Source organism: Pungitius pungitius, chromosome 3 (genome assembly GCF_949316345.1).
Source record: "Pungitius pungitius chromosome 3, fPunPun2.1, whole genome shotgun sequence".
Classification (NCBI taxonomy): Eukaryota; Metazoa; Chordata; class Actinopteri; order Perciformes; family Gasterosteidae; genus Pungitius; species Pungitius pungitius.
Genome location: NC_084902.1, coordinates 27,964,345 through 27,986,682, shown reverse-complemented (window position 1 = coordinate 27,986,682; position 22,338 = coordinate 27,964,345). Strand labels below are relative to the sequence as shown.

The 22,338-nt window shown below is 51.3% G+C and overlaps 4 protein-coding genes across 5 annotated transcripts; 2 read left to right on the top strand and 2 right to left on the bottom strand.

Moving 5' to 3' along the window:
* The first annotated feature begins 214 nt into the window (after nucleotides 1-214).
* Nucleotides 215-4,161, top strand: zswim2 (zinc finger, SWIM-type containing 2). Its single transcript, XM_037476540.2, has 10 exons — nucleotides 215-304; nucleotides 752-908; nucleotides 996-1,072; nucleotides 1,248-1,288; nucleotides 1,512-1,725; nucleotides 1,863-2,114; nucleotides 2,199-2,283; nucleotides 2,478-2,560; nucleotides 2,667-2,835; nucleotides 3,022-4,161. Exons 2-10 carry the CDS (start codon nucleotides 759-761, stop codon nucleotides 3,313-3,315), a joined length of 1,365 nt encoding a protein of 454 aa, XP_037332437.2. The 5' UTR covers nucleotides 215-304; nucleotides 752-758; the 3' UTR covers nucleotides 3,316-4,161.
* An 84-nt stretch (nucleotides 4,162-4,245) lies between these two features.
* fam171b (family with sequence similarity 171 member B) lies at nucleotides 4,246-9,940 on the bottom strand. Its single transcript, XM_037475525.2, has 8 exons — nucleotides 9,569-9,940; nucleotides 8,413-8,646; nucleotides 7,636-7,728; nucleotides 7,391-7,543; nucleotides 7,137-7,307; nucleotides 6,925-7,041; nucleotides 6,736-6,850; nucleotides 4,246-6,635 (listed from the first exon to the last, which is right to left on the bottom strand). The coding sequence occupies exons 1-8, from the start codon at nucleotides 9,822-9,824 to the stop codon at nucleotides 5,414-5,416; spliced, it is 2,361 nt and encodes a 786-aa protein (XP_037331422.2). The 5' UTR covers nucleotides 9,825-9,940; the 3' UTR covers nucleotides 4,246-5,413.
* A 481-nt stretch (nucleotides 9,941-10,421) lies between these two features.
* LOC119220102 (oxysterol-binding protein-related protein 11-like) lies at nucleotides 10,422-19,311 on the bottom strand. 2 transcript variants are annotated; one of them, XM_037475785.2, is made up of 13 exons: nucleotides 19,092-19,311; nucleotides 17,920-17,988; nucleotides 17,609-17,784; nucleotides 17,223-17,302; nucleotides 16,621-16,809; nucleotides 15,514-15,712; nucleotides 14,499-14,644; nucleotides 14,270-14,410; nucleotides 13,216-13,678; nucleotides 12,865-13,051; nucleotides 12,597-12,779; nucleotides 12,350-12,503; nucleotides 10,422-12,041 (listed from the first exon to the last, which is right to left on the bottom strand). In XM_037475785.2, the coding sequence occupies exons 2-13, from the start codon at nucleotides 17,979-17,981 to the stop codon at nucleotides 11,985-11,987; spliced, it is 2,037 nt and encodes a 678-aa protein (XP_037331682.2). In that variant the 5' UTR covers nucleotides 17,982-17,988; nucleotides 19,092-19,311; the 3' UTR covers nucleotides 10,422-11,984. The 2 variants fall into 2 exon arrangements, with proteins under 2 accessions (XP_037331682.2, XP_037331673.2); XM_037475776.2 differs by lacking the exon at nucleotides 19,092-19,311 and adding an exon at nucleotides 18,343-19,005.
* Nucleotides 19,312-19,350: 39 nt separating this feature from the next.
* LOC119220796 (glycerol-3-phosphate dehydrogenase [NAD(+)], cytoplasmic-like) lies at nucleotides 19,351-22,263 on the top strand. Its single transcript, XM_037477044.2, has 8 exons — nucleotides 19,351-19,501; nucleotides 19,949-20,126; nucleotides 20,446-20,586; nucleotides 20,740-20,878; nucleotides 21,040-21,152; nucleotides 21,245-21,478; nucleotides 21,574-21,680; nucleotides 21,811-22,263. Exons 1-8 carry the CDS (start codon nucleotides 19,461-19,463, stop codon nucleotides 21,905-21,907), a joined length of 1,050 nt encoding a protein of 349 aa, XP_037332941.1. The 5' UTR covers nucleotides 19,351-19,460; the 3' UTR covers nucleotides 21,908-22,263.
* The last annotated feature ends 75 nt before the right edge of the window (nucleotides 22,264-22,338 follow it).

Below are 22,338 nucleotides of genomic sequence, written 5' to 3'. Positions count from 1 at the left end.
AGTAAACCTAAATTAGCTTCAGAGTCTTTAAATTGCAAACTTAATAAATGATATGCATCTACTGTGAAAGAAAACAAATCCTTTTCACAGCTGAGAATCTGGGGGCCCAAAACTCACCAATGAGAGATTCCATTACTTCGCGACGGCTCCCTCTGCAGGTCAAACGCTGCCCTGCAGCCTGCGGGTTGCCATGGCCACGGCGCTGTTGCTACCTCGCCCTGGAAAGTCACGTCAACTCCCGGTCGGTCCTGAGGGATTCATCTACAAAAGAAAAGTACTTTTTCAAACGCGAGCCCCTCCCGAGGTAAGTCTAATGGGTCGTTTGCACTGACAGAGAAGTTAAAAGAACCGCATGAAATGAATTAATGACTCAAACGCAAGAGCTTTTTGGGACTCTTCATCTATCGGCATGAGGAGTCCATAAAATGTAACGTTAAGTTATACCAGGAATTCCAAGCTGTATTTATGTAACTTCATAATAAGCTATTCAATATTTAACTATTTCCACAGACATTTTAAGATGAATATCTTCACAGCTAAGCCACTCAAACAGAACAAAACATTTAAAAAAAAGCTTTTTCTGAAGCACCCTGAGGTGATTTATACTTTACATATTTCCTATAGCAACAGTTCTCTGTATCTACTGTTTTTATACTCTGTGTGTATCTGTAGTTTTGTATGTTTTGTATAAGCTAATTGATGCCTAAATTGCCTTAAATACCGATGATTGATGAACGTCTTTATCCTGCAGCGGCGAGATGTTTAGGAACACTACCCGCAGGAACACAGCCAGTGAAGCGGTGAGTCTCCACCAGGACCAAGCCCTCAACACAACGATGTTCCTCCTGAAGTCCTTCGGCCCGACCGGGTTTCTGCTCCGAGAGGACGGCGAGGTCGGGGCCGTCAAGGTGACCTTACATTATTCAGTGAATCCGGGATGCACGCGTTGGTCAGAAACCAGATGTTATATCTCCACATGTGTTTGTGGTGTTCAGGTGTCCTTGGGGGACCCACATGTGTGCTCCTGCCCTGCGTTCACCAAGGAGCAGGAGCCATGCAAACACATCTGCTGGTATCAATCACACACATATTATTTTTGCAGGACCTAGTAACTCGCAATTATCTTTTTTTTGCAACTTTTTGACTACTTTTAGTACTGACCTAATTGCGGCTGTAAAATAATTTAGATTATGGGTGTTATTTAGAGAATAAACCCGTGTTATTACCTGTAATATTTGTCACTACAGGGTTTTACTGCGGAGATTCCGACTACCCAGAGAACATGAATGTAAGCTGCTTATATAAAATGCATACTGTACTTGTCAATTCAGTTAAATTCTCAAACAAATATGGTTTAAACCTGAACAATTCCTCCTCAACCTGTTTTAGATGGACACCACGATACTGAAGTAGACCAAAGATAAAATATCTATTGTATTGTTTGTGGGACATTTTAACCAATTGCCTCTTGTTGACATGAAAATACTAAACAATAAAGAAAACGTGTCTAGATTCGTTCCAGCGTGGACTGGTGGACAGACAGATCCTGGAGGTGCTCCACGGTTTGCATCAAACCAAAGACCAGCGCACGGAAGACGGTCCCTCTGCTCCCGGCGCCCGGTGCCAAGCGGGAAGCGTCTGCCGGAAACCCATCCGGGCCCAGGACGTGTGTCCCATCTGCCAGGAGGAGCTGCTGGAGAAGAGGCAGCCCGTGTCTCACTGCAGGCGTGTAGGGGGGCCGTGTGTGTGTGTGTGTGTGTGTGTGTGGGGGGGGGTCACTCTACATTTTGTTGCACCAGTGAGCAGAGCGCGAGACCCCGTGAGTCATCGTCAGTCCCCGCCCCCTTTGCTCCCCCTCCCAGGTTCGGCTGTGGCAACAATGTCCACATCTCCTGCATGAAGGTGTGGGCGGACCACCAGAGGCTGCCCGGCCGGGCGGACGCGGTGAAGTGCCCCCTGTGCAGGGAGGACTTCAGCTCCCTGCAGCTGCTCCAGGAGCAGGTGAGAAACGCAGCGAAGCTCTTCACCGCCTCCGAGAGGGAGGAGCCGGACAGACACCTGGGGGTCCGGTGTCAAGGCTGCCGGCTCTGCCCGGTCACCGGCAAATGTTTCAAGTGAGCGCGGTTGGTCCGGGCGGGTACACTTGCTCGGGGCTGTGGACAGTGTGAGGGGGTTTTGACCTGTGGCCACCTTCCCAGATGCACAGTCTGCAGTCACTTTTACCTCTGCGAGGCCTGCGCGAAGAAGGGCGGCCACCCGCAGCATCCATTTGCGTCACGAACGGTAAGTTCCTTCAAAATGACACGTGGGGGTCGGGGGTCGTTGAAAAGCGACCGTTCGGAACAACTCTAAGCTTGAGTTGATGTCGCACATTGCAAACGTAAGTTACTGCGACGAGAATGTCTGATTTCTGCCCTCGATGACTGAAGTACCCAACTAAAAACAAAAGTAAATAAACTTTAGTAAACCTCAAACAGAAAAGGAGTGAAAAGTGGCACTTTGTGCCCCAAGACCGGAAGGATGAAGCGATGGCAGCGGCCCCCCAGTCAGCTGATGACAGGTGAGCTATTATATACTATTTAATTTCACAAAGTGGTTGTGAAACGCCTGTGGCCACATTGCCACCGACTCAAAAGTAAATCTTTGCCCACACTACGGCTACTCAGCATCATCCCTGCAGCTGCAGACCGCCTCCCACAACGCGTGTTGGACCGCCTCCCCACCGTCAGGGTGAGGCTGGGCTCTCCCCTCTCAGATGTGGGCCAGCAGTGCCGGGTCTGTCTGCAGGAGTTCGGCCTGGGCCAACGTGTCCGAATCCTCCCCTGCCATCACAAGGTAAAACCATTTTATCTTATCTTTCTAATTTAAAAAAAAACACTGCAAATCCTAGCTTAAGGTGCCTAGACACCCAAACAAATGTTTGGTTGGGTGTCTCCATGCATGTTGCACACTGGCCTTGAAATATAGAAAAAAAGGAAATTATAAAGCAATGCAAAAAAACATGTCGCCCACACACTTCAGTTCCACGCCGACTGTGTGGACGAGATGCTGCGGACGTGGAACTGCTGCCCCCTGGACGGATACGTCCTCCACAACCGCTGGACTCGGAGGCCCGGAGAGACAAAGTCCCCCCCGAGGCACCAGGCCAAACCCCCCGACGGTGACTTAAAAGACCTGTTTGTTCCGGGAGTGGCGCTGCGGGACGGGAAGCCCCGAGTCTGTGACCCCTCCCCCCCCCAGCGGCCCGTAGCGGAGGGGCTTCGCTGCCTGTGCGTGGACGCAGACCCTCCTTCCAACAAGAAGACGCCACAGTGACGAGAAGCAAAGGGCGGCCACAGCTGGACCTTCTTGTAGGCGGGCGTCGACCCGAATCTGACCACGCGGTTCCCCCCCGGGGGGGGAGGGGGGGGGGCCTAAACCCAAGAGGACATGACAGATGCGTGTAGCCATTTAAGCAGCGAGACGTACGTCTGATGTGAATAATAAATATGTACTTTACAGGTTGACAAAGTGGTGACAAAAGCTTCTGGACAGTTTTCGGTATCAAGTGAGTTTTATTCATCTAGTGCACAAAAAAAAGGCAAGACTAATAAACACTAGCATCATCACAGAGGGGAACAAAAACCATCGAGCCCCAAAGGCGAGAAGAGCACACTATAGAACACATGAATACATTCAGCGAGATCTACGTGGAACAGGACTGGCAGTAGGTTTCTGTGTGCTGTGTTCAGGGGCCGTGGGAGGAAACACACGCCACTAGTCGGCAACGACTAAATAAGTTAAATCACGGCAACATAATACATAATAAAGTGTTGCTTTACTAAATACACACAAAAGAACACACGAGTGTCGCTACACGTCTAATAAATACAAAGTGAACTCGTCAGTGACCAAATGTACAATATGATGGAAGACTGAATATGTAAAAAACGGTTTCTGTACAGTTCCATTTTCCATCTACGGCTAACATTGCTAGCAAAACTACGTGGTGGTGTTGGTGGTGAATGTTCTCGCCAAAGCGCGAGTACGGGGCCACCGGGCGATGGGGCCACCGTGTGCATTCTGACGATGCAACGTGCCGCTGTAACAAATGGGCACATGTTAAAAGTGTAGTGTGCTTTTATTTGACTTAAGACAAACGCTGCTGATCCAGGACTTTTTCGATTAACAAAGATGAATATGTCCGATTAAATTACTGTTGAAAATTGGTTTGACAGTATTGAAATGCTGCCCTGATGATGGTGGAGAGGGAGAGCGATGGGTTTACCAAAGTTATTACAACGGATTCTGAAAGAGGCATAAATTCATCCAAGAGTTGATGAAACATTTGACACAAAACCACTTGAAAAGGATAAAGTCAGGATTAATGCATTCTCTTCTCTGGGGATGTCTGTACAAAATCGGATTTTATAAAGTTCCAATTGAAAAATCTATTAAAACTATCTCTCTGCCAAGAAAACCAAACACACCATGAAGTTAGTGTATTATTGTCAACATTAATGATATACAATCACAAAAGACAGCACTGTGGGTCAAGTTAAAAATGAAAGAAAGACAATGTGTAACTTGAGGGTTCTGAGCTGAGCTGAGTGTTCTGTTACAGCACAACGTCTCCTTCCAGGACCAGATGAAGAAATAAAACATTCATTCACCTGACGATCAAACGGCTACGATGATGTAGAGTCAGCGCCACAGTAAAAAGCTGATTATATTTTCATACACGCACGGAGACATTCTGTTTCATGCGTTCTAAAACAGTAAAAGGTGGAACACCTTGAAATACCAGGTGTGCTGACTTTGAGACGCGTGTTTCGACAATCCAGCAGATCCACATTCCACATCTCACACATTCCTGACGGGTAATTCCAACCATGAGTGTGTCCGCCAACCCCACAGTCCACTTTGCTTTTTTTTATCTCAAAGGAGATTTTCGGTTCTTCTCTGTCTTATTTCACCTACATCAGGCATTAGTGGTGGATAAGTGCACTACGCATGGCCCCCCTGTATCTGCGTCCATCCTGCAAACCCACCACATCTGACTAAATGTAGACAAAGGCCTGGGGGCCTCGCGTGATCGTATTCCACGCCTGGGCGGGACCCTCTGTCACGCCAGCCCCGGGCGACCTCGCCGGGTGACCTTCGGCCGCGTGAATGATGATGAGAACGTGTTGCAGCTACGTGGTGCGTTCGACGTGACACAGATGCTGCGGTACTTCTTGAGCTAGCGTGTGAATTCTTTGGCACAAGCTGTACAACCACGTGACTCAACAACAAACGGTGCCCCGCGTGAGCTCGAGTGGCGGAAAAAAAGAAGAAGAAGAAGAATCTGCACCGATGACGCCGCGCGATGAAATCAGCTCAGTGTGTGTGTCCCCCCCCCCACACTCCCCGGGGGGGGTCGGAGCGCCGCGCTTCAGCTCCTCTTGGCCACGGGCCTCCCCTCGCGCACCTGCCTGGCGCTCCGCCGGTCCGCCTTGCCCTTCTCCCTCACCTTCCTCAGGCGCCGCGGGGGCGGGGTTTCCCGCGACTCGCTGTCCTCCTGGGCGCTGGACGTGTCCATCCCGTCCCGCTCCTCGGGGATGTTGGGGATGGCCCCGCTGCTCCCGTCCAGAACGCTCCTCAGGGACGGGTCCTCCGGCGTGCAGGTGGCCGTGGTGCCGCTCTCGCTGCTGCTCAGGTCCTGGTCGTCGGCGTGGCGCGCCCCCCCCCGGCCCCGGTGCGGCAGGGTGGAGGCCCTGGCCGCCGCCGCCGCCGGCCGCCTGTCGCGCTCCACCTCGCGGACGCTGTGCAGGGGCTCGTTCATGTCCACCCCGGAGTCCAGGCTGGTGTCGTTGCTGCTGCCGGGCGCGCGGCGGCGCGCCTGGAGCTCGATGACGGAGTGGCGGACCTGGGCGGCCGGCTTCCCGTCCAGGGACACGAACCAGGCCCTCGGGTGGGACCTGCCGCGCCTGGGGGCGCCGGCCGCCTCGTTGAGAGTCCCGGGCACCGAGACGGAGGATTCCAGGAGGTTGTTGTAGCGCCCCCCCCACAAAACGCCGTTGGGGCCCTGGCCCTGGGGAGGAGTCTCCAGCGGCTGGGGCTCATCCTGGCCGCCTTGGGAGTGGTGGTGAGGGACCAGCGTCTTGGCGTAGCCGTCCTTGTTGGCGTGCTCCGGGTGCGGATCGTACTCGACTCCGTCGCGGGGGAAGGTGGCCGACTTGCAGCCCGACAGCTCCTGGGCGGCGAACAGCTCGGGCCCCTGGAGGACGGCCACCGGCTGGCCGTAGATGTGGACCATCTTCTCCTGGAAGAAGCTGTCAGAGTTCACGTTGGCCCGCCCCCTGAGCCGGGCCACCTCCTCGCCGTTGACGTAGTGCGACGGCGGCTGGGAGCCTTTGAGGCGATCCAGAGCGACGTTCTCGTAGAGCGGCGCGGCGGGGCGCCCCCCCGGGTCCTCCACGTAGATGTTGTAGGCGGCCTTGTGCCTCGGCGTGGACGAGGGCTCGCACGGGACGCTGCAGGAAGCCAGGCTGTTGTCGCCGGAGCGGAACAGCAGACCCTCTTCCATGTGGGTGGAGGTGGTTTGGTCCCTTTTCACCACGCTGAGTCTGGAAAACCGACCTCTCCTCCCCCTGGGCTGTCGGTGAGAACTTCTCCTTCACGGAAGAAACAGAATTCGATCAGGATGGACAAACAGAATCCACGGAATGCCAATCGAACCTGACCCCGCCATTGGGGGAGGGGCCGGGCCCTCACCTGCAGTGACCCAGCAGCAAGGAGAGAAATCCGATGGCCACGGCCAGCGTTGCTCCCAGTATTCCCATCTGCAGGTAGGTGTGGTAGGACAGGAAGTCAATGGAGAACGCACGCCCTGGGAAACATTAGAGGGTCACATTTAGGGACAGACATGAGACATTGTCCACGCTGTGCAGGCGGGGTGTGTACCGTTGGACGAGGGCAGCGGGGCGGCGATCCAGTAGCCCAGGTGGGAGGCGGTGTAGGTCCAAACCAGCTCCTCCCCCACGGGTCGCACTATCCCCAGACCCTGATTCTCCCAGGCTCCTGTCGGTGCACACGGCAGTACTTACTAAGCGCCCGGTACTTCCTGTGTGTCAAAGCGGGGGGGCTTCTCTATAACCTTTGATCATTTACTGCACCTGTCTGCGGGTTAAAGGCCCAGGCCGGCACTGTGTCCGAGGCCCTCAGGTGCGGGCTGTGTCTCAGGGGCAGGCTGATTTGAATGGGCCCCCGGACCTGTAGCTCCTCCCCGCCGGAGCACAGCAGCACACTGACCGCCGCCACCGCCTTCAGCTCGATGCTTCGGACCGCTGCGGAGACGGAGGTCAGAATCACCGTCGACAAATGAGACACACGCATTTTAGTAGGTGACGGGGGCTTCTTTAATGCTCACGCGATGGCTTGCCGATGATGCCCGGCGTGCAGTTGGCGCAGTCGAGGTGGTGTTGTGGTACGGTCAGGTACGCCGTCACCGCGGAGACGTTGCCCTCATGGGACATGGCGAGGAGGTCCTTGGGGAACCGGACCGTGGGCTGGGACGAGCGGTCTGCAAAAGACAAGACGGCACTTGGACTGGTGTTCTTCTCGGGCTCGTTTGGCGGCGACGGGGGGGTGGGGGGAGGGGGGGGGGGAACCTACCGGGGAACTTCCCGGTGATGAGCACGGCGTCGTCAAACAGCCAGACGTCCCCCTGACTGTGAGGGAGCAGCAGCAGCGTCACAGCAGAGAAAACTGCAGGGTGACAAACATAAAGGAATGTTTTCATTTGCTATAATAAAAACAGTTTTAAATACACACTCTTCCTTCTTGAGTGATTTAACGGGTGCTGCGGTGGGCGAATTTCTAGGTCTTCCAACCACCAGCAGGTGGCGATGCGACCGCCGTCCTCTATTCAGGGATCAGCTGCGTGGCTGGGCAGCACCTCAGGGAGGGGCCCGTGGATACAGGGCTCCGCAGATGATGCTCTCTCATCATCCCCCCACTCCCTCCCTCCCACATTGCGCCTTTGAGGACAGGAATATGTTTCCTTAACATCTCTTGCTGCTGGAGGGAGGGTCAATAAAACGACGCCGTTCGGTTACACTCGACAACACAAACTGCTTCATCATCAGGAACAAACCTCAGTGACGAGTCATTCATCTGTAACGACCATGAATAATGCAGATATGCCTGCGCATCAGGAAGCAAAGCACCATTTTGTAATAGACTGTCACACCGCACCATTTGCATGGATCATATAGAACATGTGTAAATTGAACAAAACGTTAATTCAATCGAGCGTATACATCTGCTAAATGCCCCCCCCCCCCTCCCTCCCTCCCTCCCTCCTTGTCTCCTCGAGGAGAGGACGGAGCCACAGTCGGGGCTCTCGTACCTGAGGCGTCGCGTGGAGAAGGACTTGTGGCCGTTACTCACCGGGCCTCCTGGCGGTGCTCCAGGGCAGGGGTCTGGGGACGTAGCCCCCCATGCCGCCCAGCAGAGTCAGACTGAGTCCTGGACTGTACGCTACCCAGAGCAGAACCCCCCCGCTCGGCCCGGTCCGGGAGGAGCTCCTCAGGGTGTGGTTGACGTAGACGTCCACGGAGGCCCCCGGGAGCGGCTGCCGGGTCACCTGGTCCTTCACGAGGACCTTCAGGGCAAACCGGGGCTCTGCAGAGAAAGGTGTGTTATCACTGGACCAACCCTCTGTGTATTCATGGGTTGGTTTTGGTGGGTTCATAAAGTGAGCATCTGCTTGTGGCCATGGTTCTATCTGCATGCAGACCAGCCTCCACCACTTCCTCTCAGCAGTACGCGGTAACCTTTCTCTCACCATGAAAAAGTGATGAGGCAGGGACAGCTGAGTCGAGAGGGGGGGGGGAGAATACATCATAACCCAGCGGCTCAGAAGCATGATGCATTCAAACCAGATACTTTGCAAGATTTGGAATTGTATTATCTATATTTTGATGAGATATGATCTTGCAAAGTAAAATGCATTTTGTGGATAAGAACTTTCTCGTAAGTAAAGTGTGTGGATGCATTGATCTTGATGACTCCTATACGTTTGGTCTAGACAGTAGCTGGACTTCCTGGAAAGCATTCAAGTGTTTTGTTATTTTGACAGTGTGTAAAGCCTCAATCCATCCATCCACGCTCAGTAGCTCAGGTACTGTATCAGCGGAGCAGGATTACCATGCTCTCCATTAATGCATCACCTGCTTAGTCCTCACCGATAAAACCCCTAATCCCCCAAACCTCCACATCATACCTCTTAATCCTTGTGGCCTGCTGAGTGCATCCAACGTGTATCAATAGGAATAGCTGATCATTCTCAACGCAGTTAAAAGAAATGTTGCTTCATGTGTTGCACTGTTTGAAACGCATTTATAAACACACAAATCACCAGAAAAAACTGCAGCGAAACCTAATTGTTGCATCCACTGTGATTTAAGAAATTCACAAAGTGCTGAATCCGGTTTAAAAACAACCGTTCAAGGTGCACCGTGATCCGGAGTCACGCCGTTTCCCTCCTTCTATTCACTCTAACAATGACGGGCTCCTTTCTCTTCTTGTTTTTGTTGTCGTTTACCTTCCATCGCCGCGGAGGGGCTGACAAACCGCCCCGGGCCGGTCGCTTGGGTGGCGGGGGGGTCTCCGACCGCGAGGCCATTGTCCCCGGCAGAGGAGGAGGAGAAGGAGGAGGAGGAGGGCAAGCCGCCGCCACCACCCTCCTCCGCCGCCGCTGCTGCTGCTCCCACCGCCCCATCCAGGCACCAAATCAGGAGCAACGACGGCAGGAGGAGAAGCAGCGGCCTCGGCGGGGGGGAGCGTTCAGCAGCGGGCATGGCGAGAGGGGGCCCAGGCCCAAAGACATTACGAACCGCGACGCAGCAGATCCACGCGAGAAGAACCAGGTTCCTTAGCGCCGCGGCCTCGTCCCTCTCTCCTGGCTTCTGGTAATGGGGGTTGGGGGGGGGAGGGGGATGGAGGAGAGGGGAGAGGGGAGAGGGGCGGGGGGGTGGAGCCCCGTGGAGATGTGCTGGTGCTGAGGCTGGGCGTGTGTGGCCGAAGATCGTTTATCGCGTCAAGACGTGTCCCACGGTGGAGAATACAACGAACAAGTTAACAAGTTAATTAGCCGAAACAGCCAGGGCAATGACAGAGGATTTGATAGGCAGCTTTGATTTGATTATTAGATTTTGGACTTAACATTTTTACTCTACTGTACAGAGAAAAAAAAACAGCAGAGTGAGAGATCTTCCCGTCTTGATCTTTGGTAAGACTGGAAATGCGGCTACGTCATTGGGGGCCGCGTGGCCCTCTGTCGGTAACATGAGGTGCTTGGTCACCTGATTCAGCCTTTTCAATTTACCAAAGTTATATATTTTGTTCTGACGGATAAAGGCAACCTTGGTGGAGAATAAAGCTTTTAACACAATATACAACTTCTACGCAATTTATTTTATTATTTTCCACATTTCCATTTTTCTACATAAGGTTTCCTTTGATGTCCATGCATGTAAATTGGTCACCAAGACAACCAGTATCCCAAACCAAGGCCCCCTTTCAAAATATTGCAGATCATTAAAACAACACACAGACAAATAAAACACATGTTGTTGCTTCAGTCAGCCCAATGGAAGATGAAAGACACAGTTTGCATAAGGCACCGAGACATAGAGGGCGGAGCTCATCAGAGGCGTCATCGCTGTAGATATAATAACTAGATTGAAATTGCTTCCAAAAGAGTAAATGGACTTCTAAATATTAACGTTGATACAAAAAAGTGGCTCTAAAAAGAAGAGCAATGGAAGCACAAAGATTGGGGCTGAATACTCCAAAGAAAATATTTATTTCCATTACAAAAGAAGCAAGTTTGGTTAAAAGCTTTTACCACAGGACAATTCTAAATGTAAGTAATGCGTCATGCACGTCGGGAGTCTTTCCATCCACCGCAAAAGACCCGAGGACTAAAAAGACGAGCGACATGAAAAATGGGGGCGGCCATCCGGAGATTTATTTCACACGGGGACTCGATCGCGACTTGAGCCATTGTCCACTCGTCTGTGACGTCTCAGTCACTGCGTCAACAGTTCGACACGCCAGGTAGATTCACCACTTCATTTCCATCAGTTTACCGATAAATGTTTAAATTGTAGAGTGGACACGTTGAGTCACATGTAAGGAACGCCTGGTTAGAGGGGCATGCCACCAAGTCTACACACCATGAGCCCAGCGGTGATTTACCTTGTGGGGGCAGAGGGGGGGGGGGGGGCATTTCCTCTTATGCCTGGAGATAGAAAGTTAAAGTAAGTGATTTTAAGGTTTAAAGGCCCTGATTTCCTCTCTCTCCGATGTGACGTCTTGCCACATGAACAATCTCTTTGCTTTCTTCACATTTAAGATTTCAGTTTTAGTCTTTTTTTTGGGCTCTCCTCAATTAAATCTGATAAATTTAAATCTGATAAGAACAAAGCTTACAGTTCTTGAGATATTTTAAAAAGCTACTACCTAAAAATGTTTGGTTAGTTAATGTTTTTGTCTAGAGAAACACTTTGAAGCAAAGTTTACAGTCGCTTTAACATAGATGGAATCATACACTGCAAGTTTACTACATTTCATAGGGTTACATTTATCAAGTTTTTCCTCATGTTGGAAGTCGCCTGAAGAAGACCCTAACCCATCAGAAGATCTCCAGGCACTCATCAGACTATCTTAAGGCTGTGCAAGTACCTTTATACCTGTACAATAATACGTATTCATTTACATTGGATCATAAAAAAAAGCACAAAGCTTGTACTCTGAGGCTTGGTGAAAGTCATGAGTGAGAATCCAGAACACCTCCAGCCGTGCCGTCTGTCCTTCTCCCCATGGTGCAATCAGTCTGTATGTCAGTGCAGGTCATGCTCTCTGTTTACAACAATCTCTATCACTCACACACACACACACACACACACACACACCTGAATCTACAATATCAACATCCATGACACAGCCTGAAGGAACTAGGATTTGGGTGCAGGGGCTTTCCAAAGCGGTTTGTGATAGACCCAACCTTCGCCCTGGTGGAGAAGAAGAGACTCGTGTCAAAGTGGTGCTATTCATCTTCAACAGAGTCCGAATGGTTATTGAATTAAATAAAGTCATCCAAGCCATCAAATGTTAAAGAGTCATTTATGTTGGACCGGGAAATTAAAAAAAAAAAAAAAATTCTTTCATTTGAAGTCACTACGGGGAACGTTTTAACGTGTTGGTGACAGGAGGAACAGCTGCTTCCTTCATAAGCAGTTTAAAAAAAAAGAGAGTAACCGGATTCTGGGGAACACTCCACCATGAGAGGATTTAAATGAGAAAGGTCCCCCGGTCTCACCTCTCGGTCAAAGTGTCTGGTCCTCCAAGCCGTCTCAGTCTCAGCCCGGTGCCTCTCCTCCGCCCTCTGCCTCTCCTCCAGCATCCTCTTGTGCTCCGTGGCCTTCTCGATGTCCTTCTGCCGCAAGGCCTCGGTCACGTGCTGCCACAGGCGCCTGCAATCAAGGAAGGGGGGGGGTCGAGTGAGTCAGACCTCGGAGCCGCGCTCCTTCCCGCCCGCGTGTTTCCGACTCGAGAATCAAAGGCACCTGGATTCGGTCGGCCCCTGCTTCTCGATCGGCCGGACGCTCTTCTTGGAGACGGGCAGCTTGGTGACGTCGACCGCTTGGGTCTCCCCGCCGGCGTAGCTGAACTCCAGGGCGCCGTTCCACTCGCCCTGCACGCGGCACACCACCGCGTTGGTGCCGTTGTGCTTCACCTCCCCCGTGACTCTGCGCTCAGGCACAGCAATGAGAGGATTACGTCGTTGTGAAAGTGTTCAACGTTCTGCGTTGCTCCGGAGAGATTTGAACTCACTTGTGTAATTTGCCACCGTAGAACGGCTTCGTCTGGAACGTGATGACCGCCGAGTAGCCGGATTTAGCGCAGTTGATGCTGACTTTGCCGCCCAGCTCCACCCAGGGAACGGTGAGGATGGAGCGAGCATAAGCACTGGGCAGCGTGAACGTGTACTCCTCGTCGTGCTCCATCAAATAAAGACAACCTGGAGAGAGAGAGAGAAGGAGTTCAGTTACGGGTCCGTTCAGTTGGAACACTCTATCCTGGTTAGCGACTTAGAAAACATTCATTTAACATTTTTTAAAGTGGAAGTCAGCTCAATCCCTTTGTTTCTGACGGATCAAACGTGCCAAAACATCACAGGCTCACCTTCTCCTATCATGGTCACGCCAATGGACATCCCCATGAACTTGCTCTTGGTCCACACGTGCGTGTTCACACACATGCGCCTCTCCTGGCATTCGGCGTAGAAGCCGGACACGGGCGGGTGGTGGGACACCTGCTCCGCCACAAAGCGCACTTGGTAGGGGGGGTCCTGGGAGGCGGCCGGGTCGGGGCTCCCCTGCGAGGGCTCCTTGGAGGCTTCTGGCCTCCTGGGTACCTTCCAGGAGCAGTGGAAGGTCTCGCCGATGATGGGGTTGTAGGGCTTCTTGGCGATGGCCCCCTTGCGTCCCTCGTGGAAGGACGTGAGGTAGTACTCCACAAAGCGGACCATGCGGTCCTCCGGGGTGCCGCCGTCCGTGATGGTGACAAAGAGGTCCGGGTGCGACATGAAGTCAGCGTACATCTCCAGCAGAGAGCGCTTCTCCAGGATGAAGGTGGGGAGGACCACCTGGGGGGAGAGAATCCAGGTACATTTACATTCTGTTTCTAAAGTTGGAACAACACAGATCAGGACGGGGACTTTTCGATGCATTACAAGAGACCATGTGATGTCCGCTAGACATGAACCTGGGCTCCAAGTGTCTAGATCCCCATCAGAGGTCAAATCTGAAACCCAAGAGGGGGCTATCCTACTCAAGCGTACATGGACTACTGGAATAACGGACCAGTACTCGACTCTTGTGGGTCTAGGAGGAGTAATTAAAAAAAGTCAGGAGTGCTTACTTTAACCTGTAAGATCATTACAAATGAGACTATTGAAAAACAGCCACAGCCTGATCCAACATTTATTTATTCACAAAACCCCTTTTTCCATTCAGAAAACTCTGCTTTTCAACCTTGAATCTTAGCGCTGACTTGGAATAAAGCGGCAGCCAGTCGTGAATGTGAAATAGTTCTGACTCGGAATAAAGCGGCAGCCAGTCGTGAATGTGAAATAGTTCTGACTCAGAGATACAACAGATGAGCCACAATCATTCATTCTGCTTCCCTCTTAACGATACGACTTGCATTTCAGCGCTGCAGGTGGAACTCGACCTACCCGCGTGAGGTCCATACCCAGCTTCAGCTGGGACAGCAGGTGTAAGATGACGCTGCGTTCCTCCTCCACAGCACCCAGGTCCTCCTCCTTGTCAGTGAAGGAGTCCTCTGCCTCATCCTCTGCATCGATGTCTTCCTGTTCCTGAGGGGGGGGGGGGTCGATTGTAAATGTTGTGTGAGCCTTCGAAACTGATGGTCAACTACACGGTTGGTAGTTTGCGTGGTCTTACCCCGGAGAAGCTGCAGGACTCGGGGCTGCTGAGCTCCAGGCCGCTCCCCTCCAGCGGGCCCCCCCCGGGGGCGAAGCTGCCCAGGGAACTGCTGCCGTTCTTCAGGATGTCGGGCAGCTTGGGCTCCAGCCACTCGATGGTGGGTCCTGCAGAGGACGGGCAGCGCGAGGCGGCAGGTTCAGAGGTAGTCATGGTACGGTTTCCTCCCAACACCCCCGCCTTCCCCCCCCCCCCTTCCCAAGTCCCCCTGACACCCACAGACAGAGCGCCACACAACCACCCGGCTGCTGACCGGACAGATGGCTTCTCCTCAGGCGGCTGTCCTAAACCAGGTGAGCGTAACTCAAGCCCTCGGACAAAAAAAAACAAATCAAGTATCAGGATACTTGGGCCCCGCCAGGAGGAAATGTCCCCCATCCCCTGATTGGCCTCCACGTATGCCGTTTTCTTTTATGTATGTTTAAAAGGGCGGGCAGATGTCTCAGGCCTAATGAAAAATACATTATGTAATGAGATCTGCTTTGACAAAGTGGGGCATTAGCTTGTTGTTCTCTCAATCATTCAGAATTGTAAGTTTGGAGGTTTAAACACGTTGGAAGCTTCCTTTTGAGTTCCCTCTTAAACTGGAATGTTTTTTAACTCAATTTAAAGCCCACATTTTTAAACATTTGAGATCTCATTACCTTGGAGACCGGTGGTAACAATAGGTACCGCTCCTGATCAATAATGCAAAATAATTCCACTGTCTGGACAACGCTGACTGTTAGATTGGGTGCAGCCTTGCATGTATAACACGAGGATTTGTTGTGGACCTCATGTATCTTCAGTTAACAGAAAACTGACTGCACACAGGCATATTTAGCAGACAAAAACACTTACTCTGCAAATTATGAGACAGTTACTTCTAAAACAAACTTTGCTAGACGTGCATTTATGTTTTTTGCAATGTTCTCAAGAAGACCAGACCCAACGATCCCCATGTTCGGATTCACAATAAGCACAGCCTGCCACTGACCTCCCAGGGAGCCCCTCTGTCTGGCCACCTGCTGCAGGTGGAGGATGTGCAGGCACTCGTTGAGGCAGTTCATGGTGGCCATGGAGGTGGCCTTCAGCATCAGCAGATCCTGGTCTAGAGGGGAGAAACCAGGGGCTGGAGGCAGGCCCTCGATGCTCTGGATAAGGTCTCTGTGTTGGCCCTGGGCCTGGGTCATCATCTAGGATCATGAAGCGTGTTTGGTTATTACATTAAAGCAGATACTATGAGTTTGTATTGAACCTTTTTCTGTACAGGGGATATTGTTAAAACCTCTAAGCCTTTTAAAATATGCTCAATAGAATTGAGGGAATACATGGAATTGCTTCCCTTTTGAATGAGCACTTCGCTACAATGAATAATCAAATCCAATGAAATGACTGCCAGGTTCTGATTAGTAACACACCATGTCTGAAGGGAGCAGAGAACAACAACAACAACAACAACCCATGGATGGAAGAATGCATCATTGATGGTGTGGGAGAGGTGCCCCACTAGCGACATCTTGTGGACAAGGTGCATCACACAAATAGGTCAAAGCGAAGATCCCAATAAAACAAATGGGAATGGAAAAAAAAAAAAAACATTACTTTAAAACAAAGTACTACATTTTTTACATTCACCACTTTATGTCTCGTAGGAACCAAAGCTTTAAGTGGAGTTTGTTGCATCTGTGTAGATTTTTAGCCAGGAGGATTCTGAAGGGATTTCTAGCTGGCGGTGGGTCGCATAACAGATGCATCACACTTCCTGGACCGAACCGCTGCTTGATTGGTTCACATGTTCTTGATTTCACTTGTGAGCCCCCATTCCTGCCAGGCAGCAGAGTAAAAACGGTGCAGAAATCTCACTTCTGCTTGTGTACACTACAGGACGTGTGATGACATCAGCATGTAAATGAATCATTATTTTGACCCTTATCTCCAGTCCAAAGACCATTGGAACAGGTTTCATTATTATCATCTTCGAAGGAATTCAGCTCTAATATTCTTGGCAGAAGCACCCCAGTGACTTAATAGTGCAGCATTCGATTGGGAGCTGCTCCTACCCACCACACCTTTGTGAGTCAGCCTAACACGCTAGCAGTACCTCTCTGGCGTCCATCAGGTGGTCCGGCAGCAGGGACCTCTTGCTGGAGTAGAGGGACGAGCCCTTGTTGACCTGCGACCAGCCGAATAAGGCGGCAGGGTTTTGGCTGGGCCGGCGTAGCGACATGGGAGAGCTGCCGCTGCCTTGGGACGCCATCGAGTAGCTCCGGGACTTGGGTGGAGGATTACTCTGTGCGGTGCAAAAATGTTTTTATTTAAAATGTGTTTTTTTACACTTAGATTCTGAGAGAATAACAGAAAGGAAAGGGCACTCTGGGGAGTTGTCTGCATCCTCAGACAATTAAAATAAAGCACGGGCACCAAAGTAGTCCGTCGGTCAATACTAGTGATTGATGGGCATACGGACAAGGTAAAAGCAGATGCATTTTTAGAAGGAAGGACAACAGGAAGCTGAAGACTGTCCGGCTCACATCCGCTTTGTGGCAGAGTGACTTTTACACACACGACTCCAACAGCAAACATCAGGGATATCACGCACCAGTCTCCAAATGTCTAACCACAGCACCTCGTTATGTGAACAACGTGGCTGTACATCTGCATGTAGGCTTTACAGTGAGACTAATACCAGGAACAACACCTTACCTTGCCCATGGCCTCCGTGTGGTGCTGCGTGCAGATCTGCAGTCGACTCACCCAGTGCTGCCTCTCCTTGGCATCGGTGGCTGAGGAACACGCCAGTTACAGAAGAGCAGAAGCACCTTACAGTTACTCTACGACGCTCATCGATTCCCGAGTGCTTGGGCATCACCGGCAGTGGGTGATGGAACAGAAACATCCAGATCAATACCGTACAAACTCGATGGATGCAATGGCTCACGTGGTGGGAGTGGAGGGAAAACATTACAAAAGAAGCCAAAACGGCAGAAACAACGAGCTGGCGTGATGTAACGTGGTCTGAGGGGGGAGGGGGGGGTCTGTAGACGTCTGTAAACGTCGGTGTGTGTGTGTGTGTGTGTGTGTCTACACACCCCGCAGCTTGTACTGCTCCCCGCTGATGGCGTTGACGGTGAAGGTGTGGGAGTCCTCGTCGCTGGGGGAGATGACGGCCCCTGCCAGGGGGAGCATGCCGCGGGGCTTCTGGGGCCGCGACTGCTCGTTGACGAAGTACTCCAGCACGCCCGCCTCATTGTTCAGGACAAAGAACCTGGAGACAAGTGTGAGCCGCGTTCGGATTAAGGCGGATTACGAATCAAAGAACGGGCCTGAAAGCGACAGTGGATGAGACGTTGAAATGGGACACTAAACATTTTGCATTGTAATGAACAGGTATACAACTCACCTGTACTGCCACCCTGTCACAAGGTTGGTGTATTTCATCAAGTAGCCATCAATGTTCTCCATGTGGTCACTGGCGTCAGAGGTCATCGTGGAGGCAAACAACACTTGTTAAAATGCTTTGATTGATGGCTTGGACACACATTTCAAACGCACGCACGCGCACACACGCACGCGCGCAGGTGTATGCACTAACTAATCATAGGGAATTTGCTCAAAGGGCAAAATGCATTCACGCCTTTCTGCCAGTTGGAAAGCCGATCTAACCAAAAACCACAGCGCGAATCGCTCAATGGATCCACAGTCGACACGAGTAAAACAAAATCACGTTTACACAACCGGCCAGGTATGAATGAATGACCTTAAATCACCAAAGTAGCTTAAATGCCAGGTCAATTAGGAGCGTTAGCAGGTAACAGCCACCCACCTATACTGCCAGCTTTTGGCACTGGCTCGCCCCGAGCTAGGCGTCCTGGTCTGTGGGGCTACGTCCAGCTTGCCTTCGGTTTCCGTGGATCGTAAAGCCGCGGCTTCCCCTTGCATAGTCACTGGCCACGGAGCCTCCTCCGGACGCTAACTGGGCTCGCTAGCGTCGAGCTAACCCGCGAAGCTAGCTCAGCTAAGCTAAGCTAACTGGCCGCCGATTCGAATAAGCCGACGAGCCCTCCTCGTGACACGAAGCGGAGCCGGCGGTTCGATGCCCCGTCGAAACGCACCGTGCACCCAAGGCTTTCTGAACTGTCAACCGGCGAAGTTAAATAACCTGCGGTAGAACATTGTAAATGCTGCTAAAACGGGGAGTAGCCGAATAGCCTGCTAGCTCGCGTAGTATTTACTGCTCTGGCAGGAAACCAGTCATGTGACTGGCTCACGAGCACGAGCTTCCGCGTATCGATTCACAATTAAAATCAACATCGGAAAAGAAGGTTGAACACAGAAGGATCCATTCCCCCGTGTCACTTACTCTCTTAACGTCAAACTGTGTGAAAGCAATAAATAAATGACTAAAAAGGGGCAACAAATACAGATATAAAACACATTTAGCACATTTTCGATATGTGGACATGCAGTACTTTGACTATTTATGTATTCATTTTTGCATTTTGTGATTGGTAAATCGTGTACTGTATACATGAGCGGATATTGTTACTGTAGTTGTTTTGTTTTGAAACGCACCTGAACCGGAAGTTTCCTTAAACACGTCGTCTGGCTTGACAGCCAACACCACAATAATAATTGACCGGTTTTCCTTTCTTCTTTGTGCACTCCTCTTAATCCATTCACCCGAATAATGCGAACCCAGTTTGTCAATGCACATGTCCCCGATAAGTGTGACAATAACCTTTGAAAAAGTGCTCAAGCGGATGCGATTCTCCTTGCACCTTGTTATAGCGTTATTCCCGCTACTTCCGTGGGGGGGGGGGGAGAGGAGGGAGAGGGTGAGGGTGGGTCGCAGAAAACAGGGCGTATGAGGAAGTTGTAGGAGACGCTGAAGAAGAAGAAGAACAACAGTTCAGCCGTAAGAAGGAGCTTGCTGCGTTCAGAATGCCTGCCAAGAAAGTGTGCATCGTCGGATCTGGAAACTGGTAACTTTGCGGGTCTCTCGTGAACGTATCTTTGAGGGTGGTTTCCCTTCTCTTGAAGTGGTCATCATTTAGTATTTTGCTGGTGGCGCGTGCTCGACTCTGTGGCGAATGAAGGACTGCGATCGTCTGCAGGCGTTTTCTTTAAATAATTAAAAGTCATTATTATTGAAAAAGCTGTGGATGGAGCGCGCCTCCCTCTTCACCCCGCGTCTTACAACCGCGTGAAGCAACACGACCACGCTTTGATCCAACCGTGGACAAGGATCTTATCCCGGTGCTGCGTAATAAGGACTTTTGGACCCTTTATGGGGAGTGGCTATTTGTTTGATTTGTTCCATTTTCACCTGAACAATGCTGGCCTGTGAACCTGCTCCGACCTGCCGTACCTTGTTGAGTGCAGTCGGATTGCGTCACGAGAGATGGGCTCATGTTCTTTACTCACTCCAGGGGCTCCTCCATCGCCAAAATAATCGGGCGCAATGTGAAGGCTTCCAACCGGTTTAACCCAGTGGTAAACATGTGGGTTTATGAAGAAATGATTGACGGGAGGAAGCTCACCGAGATCATCAACACCGAGCACCAGAATGTCAAATACCTGCCGGGCCACAAGCTGCCTGCCAATGTGGTAAGATGATGCACCAGGGCGATGAAATCAGGATAAACAGCACACGCATGCAAACACAAATAAGCACCAAATGTCAGGAAATGCAGTCTTTCATGATAACTTATAAGAAAAAATAGCATTCATAATTTATGTCACATTATATACATCAACAAGCTATATCTTTATTTGTTATAGATGTTTATTACCTTTTATGTGCTCTGTTTTGTCAAATCTAATATAAATAATAATAATTATGAAGCTGCGTATGACTTTAAGACAGCAACATCTATTCAGTATGTTCAAACGCTGTTCCTCACATCGACCGACTGCGTCTGTCCAGGTGGCCATTCCAGACGTCACAGAGGCCGTGAAAGGGGCAAAGATCCTCGTCTTTGTCATCCCGCACCAGTTCATCGGCAAACTGTGTGACCAGATCAAACCTCACATCACGGAGGGAACCATCGGCATATCGCTCATCAAAGTAAGATCCTCCTATTGGTCCTCGCCGCCGCTTTCGTCACAGCGTGAAAAGGGTGAAACGTAGTTGCCCGACTTTGTAACCGAGCAACACCAATTTTAACACCCCGATGAGACCTGAGACGTTACCTCGAGCCCTGTATGTTTCATCGTCCAGGGTATCGACGAGGGACCAGACGGACTCAAGCTCATCTCGGACATCATTCGAGAGAAACTGGAGATCGAGGTCAGCGTCCTGATGGGGGCCAACATCGCCAGCGAGGTGGCGGACGAGAAGTTCTGCGAAACTACCATCGGTCAGACTCCGTTCCTCATTCAGTGGCCTTTTTAGAGAAGAGGATGCCGCGTGGTGGTTTTCGATGACAAAGAGACGGAAACATGCGCATGTTCAGTGACGCTGTGTTCTCTCCTCTCCCCCCCCCCCCCCCCCCCTTCGGCGACTTTGATTTTCACCCAGGGGCCAGAAACGAGGCGAACGGCCTCGTCTTCAAGGAGCTGCTTCAAACCCCCAACTTCCGCATCACGGTCGTGGACGAGAGCGACACCGTGGAGCTGTGCGGAGCCCTGAAGGTGGACACCGGCCAACGTTGAGGGTTGTTCGTCCCGCATTTCAAACCTGGCCTCGGTGCGTTCGCTGAAAGACCAAATGTCGCGTGTTGCAGAACATCGTGGCGGTGGGCGCCGGATTCTGCGACGGCCTGGGTTTCGGCGACAACACCAAGGCGGCGGTGATCCGGCTGGGTCTGATGGAGATGGTGGCCTTCGCCAAGATGTTCTGCAAAGGCCACGTGAGCTCCACCACCTTCCTGGAGAGCTGCGGCGTGGCCGACCTCATCACCACCTGCTACGGGGGGCGGAACCGCAAAGTGGCCGAGGCCTTCGTCAGGACGTCCAAGGTGAGCGGAGTCCCCCCCCCCCCTTCGACCTCCCTGCCCTCCTGTACTTTTCTGAAAGATGTGCAGATATGTGAGGCCTCGCCTTCTGTCGGCAGTCCATAGTCGAGCTGGAGGCAGAGATGCTCAACGGGCAGAAGCTGCAGGGCCCGCAGACCTCCGCCGAAGTCTACAAGCTCCTCCAGAAGAAGGACATGGTGGACAAGTGAGTCCACTCACTTGTCCACTCTAAAATATCACGGCGGCCTCTTCGTTTGCCTGCCGAAATGCTTAGAACTGAAGAGACCGAACAGTATGAACGATGCATGATCCGACATGTGACTTGTCTTCAACAGGTACCCATTATTCGCTGCGGTCTACCTGATCTGCTTTGAGGGCAAAGAGGTGAAAGAGTTCATCACCTGTCTGCAGAACCATCCGGAGCACATTTGACGAGTCCGTCGTCATGTTGGCTGCTGCTGCTGCTGCACCTGTAGCAGGGCGGCGCCACCACCAGAGGGTGGAAGAGACGCACCATAAAGAAACGCACAACTCTGCACAGGAGATGCAATGAGACACACTTTGTTTATCTGGGACATTTCATAGAAGGCGATATTCTTCTTAGCTTTTAAAGCTTTGATATTTTTTGTATTGCTCTCTTTGAGTGAAATACTACGGGCAGGTGTTAAACTACAGAGCCCCCCCCCCTCCTTAAGGCAACACACTCCACTTATTTTATTGCTAAAATGATGTCAAATTTGTCCTTGTGTTTGTTTTTTTCTCAATAAATTCAATTCGTAAGAAACGGACGACTTTCTCTTCATTCCCAAACTGCAAGGAGTTACACTTTGGCCTTTTGTACAGTTTAAATCCTTTGACAAAAG